This window comes from Melanaphis sacchari, unplaced genomic scaffold (genome assembly GCF_002803265.2).
Source record: "Melanaphis sacchari strain LSU unplaced genomic scaffold, SCAv2.0 Contig56_pilon_pilon, whole genome shotgun sequence".
In the NCBI taxonomy this organism is placed as follows: domain Eukaryota; kingdom Metazoa; phylum Arthropoda; class Insecta; order Hemiptera; family Aphididae; genus Melanaphis; species Melanaphis sacchari.
The window spans coordinates 157869-169226 of NW_020271399.1; the positions used below are offsets into that span (position 1 = coordinate 157869).

An 11358-nucleotide genomic window follows, 5' to 3' on the forward strand; every position below is an offset into this window, starting at 1 on the left:
TGAAATTATCAAAATATTATTAAACACAATTTTGATTAAAGGAAACAGACAGCTTTAAATATCCAGTTCACCATTAGCTATTAATTAAGTTATTCAAAAAGTTTAATTAAACATATTTAATTATTGCCAGACAAAATCATAATAATAAAATAAAATACTAATATCTGTTATGACTTAATTTTATTTATAGTAAACATATTTTATATTTATATGTTTAAATGTACATTAAATATTTCTGCATCACTTTTACTCATTAAACCAATTAAATACAAAACATAACATAAATTAATTAGTTAGTGAGTTATTAGATAGAGAATAGATGGATTTGTCATCTTAGAATAATATAATGAAAACAAAACTTATAAAAATAAAAATCTTAATATTTAATATTAGGTACATAATAATTTATAATTATATCATAAAGATGAACTACTTTGATATTTCATAAACACCAACGACTTGACTTGAAGATCCAAAGACTTGACTTGAAGATCAATTGACAGCAAACAACACATAAACAATAAAAATCTCAATGCAACAATTATATTCAACATAAAATAACTACAAATTTCAGTAATTCTGATTAATGTATATTACTGATTTTGACACTACTATTTTTACATGAACCATTATTTTCATGGCACGTCAGTACTTTGCTTTAAACTTTCCTGAACGATGTATAATAATAAATGCTCATGGCTACAGTTTTATCTTTTAAATCTGGACCATCTTTGTTTAATAAACGACAAAGTACTTACCTTCATTTGATTTCAAATGTTAACACAATACGTAACTGAACGAAGTACTTGAAATTTGAAATGAGTGATGGCAAATTGGCAAATAATTCAAATAATAACACTAATAACAGTAATAGTTATTTATAACAGTTACTACAGTAACAGTTACTATGTATGTACAATAACAGGAACAAGCTGTTACTTGGAAGAAAAAATAACAGTTATTATTATTTTTTGTTTTGACGTTTTAACCACGGTGACACGGTTATCGTTGTTATTCATTATCACTTATCAGAAGTATTACTTGCTTAACTCTAAAGTATGTGTTGTGTCTAATACGTTAATTGTAATAATCGTAAATCGTAATGTTCAAAGAGTTTTTAATTTTTTTTTTTATAATTAATATACTTAGAAGTTATGTATTTAAGAGCTAATAAATTAATTTTAAACGTCGTTATCTAATTTTGTTTACAGTTGTACAAAACAAATTTAAATTTAAATCGTTCAAAATGAGTGGTGGACGTCAACGTTCTATGTTCACGGTTCACCAAAACCAACAGTCTGAATCAGGTATACACGGTCAAACGTATTTATTAGAAACACTGACAAACTGTACAGACCCCTTAAAAGCTATTGAAGAATTTCAAGTAGACAATGGAATTCATTTGCCATCACTCCGTCAAATGTTACCTTTGCTTGATCTCCATGGTATTCGCCGGTTAGATTTTCATAACTCTATACTAGAAGCACTGCGCGATAAATTAGTTGCTCATATTGAAGAAATTGGTAAAAAAGAAGGACGCGACCGCGATCGTAAGCTTAAGGACATGTTGGCAAAAAGTTTCCCTTCAGTTCATATTAAACAATTAAGACCCATAATTATGGCTATTCTTAAAAACATATCTCATATTGATGATAAATATTTGAATGTATTAGTTAAAGACACTGAACTTTACAAAGATACAGATACAGAAGTGAAAAGACAAATTTGGAAGGACAATCAATCATTATTGGTTAATGAAGTGTCTCCTCTATTAACACAGTACATAAGAGAAAAAGAAAATATTCTTTTTGACCATAATAATTTAACCAATTTATTCTTTACACCATCACCAAAATTGAGACGTCAAGGAGAAGTGGTACAGAAGCTTGCACATATGATAGGTTCTAGTATAAAATTATATGATATGGTTTTGCAATTTTTGAGAACATTATTCTTACGAACTCACAATGTACATTATTGTACACTAAGAGCTGAACTTTTAATGGCATTGCATGATCTGGAAATTCAAGATATTATATCTATTGACCCGTGTCATAAGTTCACATGGTGTCTCGATGCTTGTATTCGAGAACGCAATGTTGATGTTAAACGTTCCCGTGAACTTCAAGGATTTTTAGATAGCATCAAAAGAGGACATGAAACAGTATTGGGAGATTTGTCAATGACATTATGTGATCCGTATGCCATTAATTTCTTAGCGACTTCAACTATTCGAATACTTCATCATTTAATTAATAATGAAAATTTACCGAGGGAAAATCATGTATTAGTTTTGTTGTTGAGGATGTTGTCTCTTGGTTTAAGTGCTTGGGTTATGATAGATACCCAAGATTTTAAGGAACCAAAACTTGACAGTCAAGTAGTTACAAAATTTATGCCTGCTTTGATGTCACTCATGGTAGATGATCAAGTTAGATCATTAAATACTAAAATGCCTCTTGATGAAAGGGAATCAGCAATTACCATTATTGAGCACTCTGGACCTGTTCCAGATGCTGTACAAGCATATATTCAAGAGAGCAGTGTTGCTTGTACGGTTGCTATGTATTATACATTACATGTTGCTAAAGCTAAAGACAGGTTAGCATTAATGAGAATATTGGGGTCATTAGCCAACTGTGACCATGACCGTGCTTTTGAGGATCCATTTCTCCATTTTTTGGTAGCACTATTAATACAACAAGTCGAAGAATTTGCTGCTGAGGATTTTTGTACTGTAATATTTGATGAATTCTTTTGCACTGGATTGAGCAGAGAAAATGTAGTTAGACATGTATTAAAACTAGTGTGGCATGTTTATCCTAAGTTACCACCAAGTAGATTAAGTACATTAACTAAAGTTTTACAACCAAGTTCAACACATGATGAAGCTGTACACAAACTATACTCTGATTTTGTAGAAAAGATATCAACAGATTCAGAACCACCACCAGAACCGCCAAGTTTTGATTATTTGGAATCGCCATTGATGAGTGTGCCTACGCCCTCACATTATTAAATCATAATTATAATTTTATTACGCCATTATATAATATTATGACAGTCGATCCCTAATGTAAAATAAAATAAGATTTATTAAAATATTCAAATTTTATATTTTATATACTTAATAAACCTCTCCTTAATCCATAGAGTAGGACAATATATATTATGTATATATATATTTTTTTTAAATATATTATTATATATCTATAATATTAAGTACAATTTAACAGACAGAAAATTGAAGATTTGAAATGATTTTTTTGATATTTTAAGAATTATTCAATGTCTAAAGTTGTTTTATTCTCCTTTGTATTTAACTGAACAAGTGAACCATTTGGCGGTCTTTCTTCATTTTTAATCCATTTAGAAAATAATCTGAAAAATAAAATAGGAAACTTTAAAAAATTGTGTTTTATTTATAGTTTAAAAAAAAATGCATAATGAAAATATAAACAAACAATAAAGAGAATAAAGAATGAACTATTTTTTTTCAATTTAATAATTTAAATCAAATTTAAAATTGTTTAAAGTAATTTAAATATTTAAGTTAGTTTTGAACTCTAAAAAGTTAAATGTATTTTTATTTTTAAATATGAAACTAAATTAAAGATGAAATTATAATATTTATTTATTAATGATTATATAGTTTTACTTTTAAATAGTAAAAGGTATTTAATATGTGAATTACTTTTAGAATTGTTTACTAAATAATTTTTATTGTATGTATATTTATTGTTTTAAAGGAATAATAACCATATTATGCATGTTATATATTTTCAGCACATTAGAAATTAGTATAATATATACCTAAAAAACAAATTATTTACTAAATTAAATTTTGTTAAACAACAGTACTTACTCAGCAACAAATTCTAATGGAGTCCAAGTTGAAGTGTCAGCTTTAGGCATCCATTTGCGATTCATAGGTGTATCAAGGGTGACAGGCAATATTGAAAGTGCCTGAGCTCCTTTTGGTAAACCACCATTTTCATCAGCCAATGATTTTGTTAAATGATGTATGGCTGCTTTAGCTAAACCATAACCAATCATTCCTGGTGTGGGATCTAGAGCAGCTTTAGCTCCAGTCAATACTAAAATACCTCCAGGTTTTAAGAACTTTGATGCAATAGATGATGCTAATACTGAGCTCCAAACACTTTGTTTTAACATCAAATCAGTATTTTTCACAAAATCTACACATATAAAAAAAATTAAAATTAATAAATATTTTTTTGTAAAACTGTGTTTTACATAATAATAAAATTGCCACTTACCATTAGAGCTTGAACTGCCACCAGCCCAACCACCAGCAACACATATTACAGCATCTAATTTTTCTGATCCTAAAACGGAATTAAGCTCCTTCAAAATTTGAGATTCCTTAAAAAGAAAAGACAATTTTAAAAATTGTTTATTAATAATTATTATTTATTATCTTTATTTATTTAAAATGTAAAAAAAAAGAATTAAATGAATAAATTATAGATGTTAACCTTTTAACTTCTATAATTGTCAATATGCTTTCTTATTTTAAAACACGTATAAAAAAAAAAATTCTCACTAAAAAGTATTTTTAATTAAATTAATTTAATACAGGGTAGCCAGATACAGTCATATTGTTATACAAAAGACAAAGCGCTTAACACATATATGTAGTTATTTTTATTGCTCCAAATTGCACAGAAAATTTGACAGGAATAAATAGATCAATTCAATTTAGAAAGGAGTAATTTCTCATTTATAAGTTTATTTACAAGCACAGACTATCTTAGTTTATCCTAGTCCTATTTTAATTTTACAAATGTAATGAATATTTTAAGATAAAATTTATTGTACATTATAATTATATTATAGAACTATTATGAGGTTGTTTTACTTGTTCTAATATTGTAGCATCTCGTTCAACAATCACATTAGCATTCGCATTTTCATTTTTTGTTAGGTCTATTGATCCAACCCACTGAAAAATAAAAATAATAATTAAAACTAATTATGTTATATAATAATGATACTATAATACTATGGGCATGTGCTAATTGCATAATATACTACTTAGACCTTATACATTATTATTTCAATAGTACTTATTCATCATATTTTGAATATTAGTTTTAACTAATATATTATCCATTCATTTATAGAATTAGTATTCATATAATAAGTCAATAAAAATTGAATACGACATCTACAAATTATGTAATGTAAAATGACTATTTGAGCTATTTTATTACTAAATCTTCTAAACCATAAAATTAATTACTTTTAATATTAAGTATTTCATATTAAATGCATAACAATTAACAAGACATTTTTGAAATATTTACCCAAATATGTTAATATTCTTAAGACTATAATGTAGTTTACGTAACAAAAATAAATATAAATAAAGTTAAGTAAATATATTATAAAAAATCATAAATTTATTATTTATCACTTGATTTTTCAAACACATTAGTCTTGGCAATTATGTAATCTGTAGACACTTTTATATTGTCAATTATTTTATAGTAGATACCTGTAGGCTGTAAGAAATATATTGTAGTATTTAATTATTTGATGTGTTTTCAATCTTTAAATAAATACAGTAAAATAATTAAATGTTATTAGTGTTACAATGATGATTATAATTTAAATGTTTTTTAATAAAAATCTACCAAAATTAATTTTAATACTTTAATATTTTGTTTATCGCATAACTATACAGTAACTAATTATTTTCATCATTAAATTTTTTAAGATTATTTTATAATCATAATACAGGACATTTATATTCATAGGAATTGAATAATTGATAAAGTAAAATTCTCAGTACACTAATTTCAATAAATATAATCATATTTAATTATAATGTTTAATTCATATTGGTATGTATTCGTTTTCATCTGGCTTCATAAATAAAATTAATTTCAATTATATGCTTTTCTATGAACGAGATAGTAGTTTTCTTGTATTTAAATAACTTCTAATTTGATTAAAAATCATATTACGTCAAATATATAGAAATATTACCGGTGTAAAACTATTTATACATTTTCAAACGATCGTGAGACTGGAATATTGTGTTATTAGTAGGTACTAGGTGACCTCGAATTATAACGATTCGTATAATTATATCGGTCGAATATAGTAGGTATACTTTCATTGCAGTAGGCAGTTATAGCTGCACCATAGTCACTATACCGAGCAGCGATAAAACTTACATTAGGTACTATGGATAGGTATCGTTATTATTATTTATTATTATTATTTATTACAGGTGGGTATACAACCGTTTATTATGCTTACATATTTTTGAGACGAGAGGAGTGATATGCACGTCGATCCCAACGCTCCTTTTCCTCCGTACACCAATACTTTGCCGGCAGCCATCCTGGTGAGCGGTTTGATTCGGCCGTAAACGACAATAATATAGTGTATGAAACACCGAAAGCGGTTAAAATCTTAAAACGCAAGTGGCTCTCGACCGTCTAGGCGTCTGAGTGTACGATCAAATAATAATAACGGGCGACGATGTGTGCAACAATAAAACCGACGTAAGAGCATACGACTATTACAGAGGACTGAGGAGAGAACGTGTGTCTGCCGACGAGCCCGTGTCGCAAGTGAGTGGTGAACTGGTGAACACCGAACGACTAAACAGCGACTATACAGCGAATCAGTGACTTCTACTTCTACCGTAAACACGAACACTATATAATGCAGTAATCCTTACGTACTTGAAAATCGTGATAGTTTATTATTATTATTGTGAACGCGGTCTCGGGTAGTGAGTGTGACTGTAAATTTATTGTAATAGAAAGGCGGTGGGCCGTGGACCGGATAAGCAGTGTACAGCACCTAAAGTCTATAGCTACTACTGATCTGAAGTCTGCGGTTTGTGCCCGCCGGGCGTTGCGGGGCGTTAACATTTTGATAATTTTGAAATTCGCGGGGCGCGGACCAGGGACACAGCGTAATATATAATAATAATGCATCATGCATAAATTATGAAATTGTAATATTATTTTACGATATTATGCCTACGTGACTTTGCTACGTACGCGTCGTAGGTATTTAAAACAAAAGCGTTGTGAAATAATATCATCAGCTGTAGAATCTCATACAGGCAACAGAAATCTCAACAATACGACCCGTATATTATGATATAAAAAATATTATTATTATGTTCGATGTTAATAATGATCATTGATCTCATTTTCTCATAATATCAGTCATCAAATATTAATATTTATTATGCACCTACCTAATCATATTAGTTAAGATTTTTTTTATATTGTTATATTTTTTAACCAATAGTAACCTTATACACAACACATAATTATATAAATAAAAAAATTATTGATTTTTGTGAACTAAGACGAACTTCATAATTGTGGCGTAGGGTGAGATATCCTAATCCTTTATAGTAAATTATAAGTTATAGTGGTAAACAAAGAAGTGACAACATTTTCCGAGTCTCAGAGAATTTGTTGATATAACTTTTGTTCATTTAATGAAATCAATTCAGTAGTTTCTGAAATTAACGCGGTCTAACGTGCAAAGTGCAATCTCTTCAGCTTTACAATACCACTTAGTTTAGTTTAAAATTTGAACAAAACGTACAAGTACTTACAATAATTTCATTGTAAATGTTCAGCACAATAATTGTCGATTAAGATTTATTATCGTTTGACGTTTATGAAATCTTATCACAGACATTTGGTTTTGTTCTAACGTGATTACACCCGCTAAAATTATCTATAGATAACTTAAATAATAAACAATATTATCATACAGCATAAATACTATAAACATAAACTTATTAGTTATTAGATTATTTTTTATTTTACTTTTGCTAAATTTTCTGAATACTTTACTAATCTTTTGTCAACTAAATTAAATTATTATTCAAGCCGGTGCTATTATTAAATATCTACACTACAGTCTACCCTTTATTTTGTTCATTACGCTGAAAGTAACTTAATAGTTATCATATTTTTTTTCTGAGTGATACTTTATTGAACTTGTAAATATTGTCTTAACCTTTTTATAAATGTGTAATTAAGTTCAATAAATTATATTATCTAATGAATATTTATACAGGTAAATGATTCTGAAATTATTTCAGTATTATTGATCTTGTTGTATAACTGTTTCTGTTAGTCAATATTTATTGGATGGGTATTATAAATAAATCTTTAAACATTCTAACAATCCACTAGGTAGTGTATTGTAAAATTGTATAAATAGCTCCTATATATATATATACATATAAATATCTATTAATATTATCATTATTACAATTAATTGTTTGTACTTAATCATTTTAGGTATCATATATTTTAGTATTAAATGCTTAAGAATAGACCTTTTTTTGAAAAAATGATAAATAAAAATGCATTTTCTAAACACTAAGTAAGCAAAAATTTCAATATGTTACTTATATTTTTATGATTATATAGTTAAATCATTGTATCTCTTTAAAATTATCATGAAGCAGTTGTTAATGGGATGAAGACTTACTTAATACTATTTATGGTAAACAAAAATATAGAATGTAATAATAGAAATTCAATTTTCTCATGAAATTTTGAATTTAAAGTAATATATTATGATTTATGATCAATGCTGATGTTATGTTTTTACTCACAAATATTCTCAAGTTAACTCAATGACTTGTAATCTAAAGTTTAGTATTTGTGTTTACATACATGTACTTATCATATTATGAATTTAATATTACAAACATATTTTCAGTTATACTTAAACAAGTTAAATGTATTATAAAAAGTTTACTTTTTTTAATTGTACATTTTAATTTTTAAATTCTTTAAAAATCTGTAATTAATTTATATTAATTATTTATTCAAATTTTCTAAACAATTCAATTAAAATTTTTTCAGATTATTCTCAAAAATGCCCGGATTGCCACAAATGTTTTTATTCTGCTACATCATTATTAGTACATTTTTTTAGTCATGTCGAAGAAGAAAAATTGGTTAAAGCTGATAACAATAAAAGTAGTTCAACTTCTAAAAAAAAACCAGTAGAAACTAGTAATTATGGATCTTCTAAGCCATTAAAATTGACAGTGGGTGAAACTCTTAATCCTTGGAAATATTGTTTGGCTACATTTGAAGAGAATAATGATAACCCAGTTAAATCAATTAAAAAAGTAACTAAAAAAAATAAAGAAAAAGACAAAGCTTTTGAGTGTAGTTTGTGTAGTAAAAAATTTGGGTGGACAACTGATCTTAAAAGGCATTTACTCATTCATACAGGTATTCCATTTTATGTTATTTAGGTATAATTATTGTTAGTTTGATAAAAATAACTATTTTGAAGATTTATATTGTCACTACAAGTATTAAAAGAAAAATCAATGTTTGTTATTAATTGTTTTAATTAAATGTATTGTGATTTGTTTATTTAAAGGAGAAAGGCCCTTTAAATGTAACTTGTGCCAAGCAGCATTTACTAGAAACTTTTTACTCCAAAAACATTTTGCTCGAGCTCATAAAAAGGTATCTGAAGACGAATCAAAAAAGTTGGAAAACCATGTACATGCTAATGTTACAGAAATTAAATTAAAAATGAAAGAACTAGAGTGCCAAAAGGAACATAGTAAGTCTGCTTAAAATAATGACAGTTAATAACGTTAATTATTTTAGTAATTTTACTTAAAATAAACCATTTAATTTATAATAATAATTGTTACTAAAGAACTTAAAATGTGTACAAAATTAAAATTTGAAATATATTTTTATTTAATCAGTATCACAATATTTTTTTTTTTGTTAAGATATAAATTAAACATTTTTTTTTTTTTTTTTTTTTATTAATTTTATATGGCAAGCAGTATCACAACTGTGTACTTAAATTAAAAATACATAGTGAATTACACAGTCATTTTAAAATTAAAAATTCTCATACTATTTTTAAATTCAAATAAATAATATTGAAGCTAGTAATATTTATTATATTAAGTATAAATAATTTATAATTTTCATGATAATATTGGTTACATCTTTTGTAGATATTATTCTTTGTGAATAGTTTAAGTCAGATGAAATGATTAAACATTTAGTGCCTGAAATAAATAAGTACCTTATTCTATTTTAGATGTTTTATTACATTTTTATGTAATGAAGTTTATTATCTAAACCACTCTAATTTTACTTGTATAATAAATTAGAAAAAGTTTCTTCAAAATAGTATTTTATATAAATATAAAAAATAATAACTATCCAATAAAGAATAGATTTTAAAGTACATTAGTAAAATAATAATAACAATAATAAAATTAAAAATTAATCTTCCATTTCTAGTATTTTTTTGTTTTTAAATTAATGTTATATAAGTACCAATTTGCATTTAAAATTTGTTTTTGTTTTTTAATTAAATAATATTTTTCAATGATTATAACAGTACTTACTCAATTAATATATTTCCTATGTACAAACTGCAACCTATATTTTTTTGAGATATTCAACAGCATTTTATAGATAAATTATTTGAGTTCAGCCGAATGTGAATCATTGGGTTAATTGGTTAATATGTATTTTAAAGTATTTTGTGAATTTGTGATTATTTAATTTATAAATTCTTCATAATTATAGTCAGTAGATTTATATTTTAATAAAGTTATTTGTCGTCTTGCTGAAATAATGAATTATTTAAAGGCTTTATAATTATAGTTATTTGTAAGTAATAGATACTACACTAAATAAGTATCAAATAATTTTTAATATATAGTATAATAAAATGTATACTCTATCATTATTTTATTTTATTTTTACTGTTATTTACAAAATAAAAAAAAATATACATATTTAATTTAAGTATACTAATTATAATACTAGATATATTTTATATTAATTTATGTTCATGTTACAATTATTTACCTATTTATTTTCATTTTTAATAATTCTTCTTTATTGTTTAAAAATATATTCTTATTTTTATTTTTATATCCATAAAAAAAAACGTGGAGGGGGGGAGATTAAGAGTTCAAATGCTATCTGAAATCTTTTTCTTTCTCTGTAATTTTAATGATGGATTTCTACAAGGCAAAGTTTATTGACTTTGGTTTTAAAAAAATATAACTCCTTCATCTCCCTCCCCCTAAAATTAACTCAATAATGATCTTGTATACCTGGTTTAATAATTTAACTTAAAATAATACAAAGTAATGTTGTAATAACTATAGATCTATAGTGGATTACTAGTATCTAAGTATCTATTTTTATGTCATATAATCATAGAATATAGAAGGTAGAACAAATGATAGATTAATTTATTCTTAATGATTACCTTATATAGATATATATATTATATTAGTATACTCATAGCTTAAAGTTATTGTTAATATCA

The 11358-nt window shown here is 25.6% G+C and overlaps 3 protein-coding genes across 4 annotated transcripts; 2 read left to right on the top strand and 1 right to left on the bottom strand.

The window, feature by feature from the left end:
* Positions 1 to 1164: 1164 nt before the first annotated feature.
* On the top strand, positions 1165 to 3085 carry LOC112599917 (negative elongation factor B). Its single transcript, XM_025347037.1, has one exon. The coding sequence runs from the start codon at positions 1247 to 1249 to the stop codon at positions 3017 to 3019; it is 1773 nt and encodes a 590-aa protein (XP_025202822.1). The 5' UTR covers positions 1165 to 1246; the 3' UTR covers positions 3020 to 3085.
* A 94-nt stretch (positions 3086 to 3179) lies between these two features.
* Positions 3180 to 7752, bottom strand: LOC112599918 (dihydropteridine reductase). 2 transcript variants are annotated; one of them, XM_025347039.1, is made up of 6 exons: positions 7619 to 7752; positions 6292 to 6677; positions 4883 to 4966; positions 4281 to 4386; positions 3866 to 4199; positions 3180 to 3381 (listed from the first exon to the last, which is right to left on the bottom strand). In XM_025347039.1, exons 2-6 carry the CDS (start codon positions 6373 to 6375, stop codon positions 3282 to 3284), a joined length of 708 nt encoding a protein of 235 aa, XP_025202824.1. In that variant the 5' UTR covers positions 6376 to 6677; positions 7619 to 7752; the 3' UTR covers positions 3180 to 3281. The 2 variants fall into 2 exon arrangements, with proteins under 2 accessions (XP_025202824.1, XP_025202823.1); XM_025347038.1 differs by having other exon boundaries at positions 6292 to 6721.
* Positions 7753 to 7883: 131 nt separating this feature from the next.
* LOC112599919 (zinc finger protein 85-like) lies at positions 7884 to 9712 on the top strand. The gene is made up of 3 exons (XM_025347041.1): positions 7884 to 8088; positions 8889 to 9266; positions 9421 to 9712. Exons 1-3 carry the CDS (start codon positions 8073 to 8075, stop codon positions 9621 to 9623), a joined length of 597 nt encoding a protein of 198 aa, XP_025202826.1. The 5' UTR covers positions 7884 to 8072; the 3' UTR covers positions 9624 to 9712.
* Positions 9713 to 11358: the final 1646 nt, after the last annotated feature.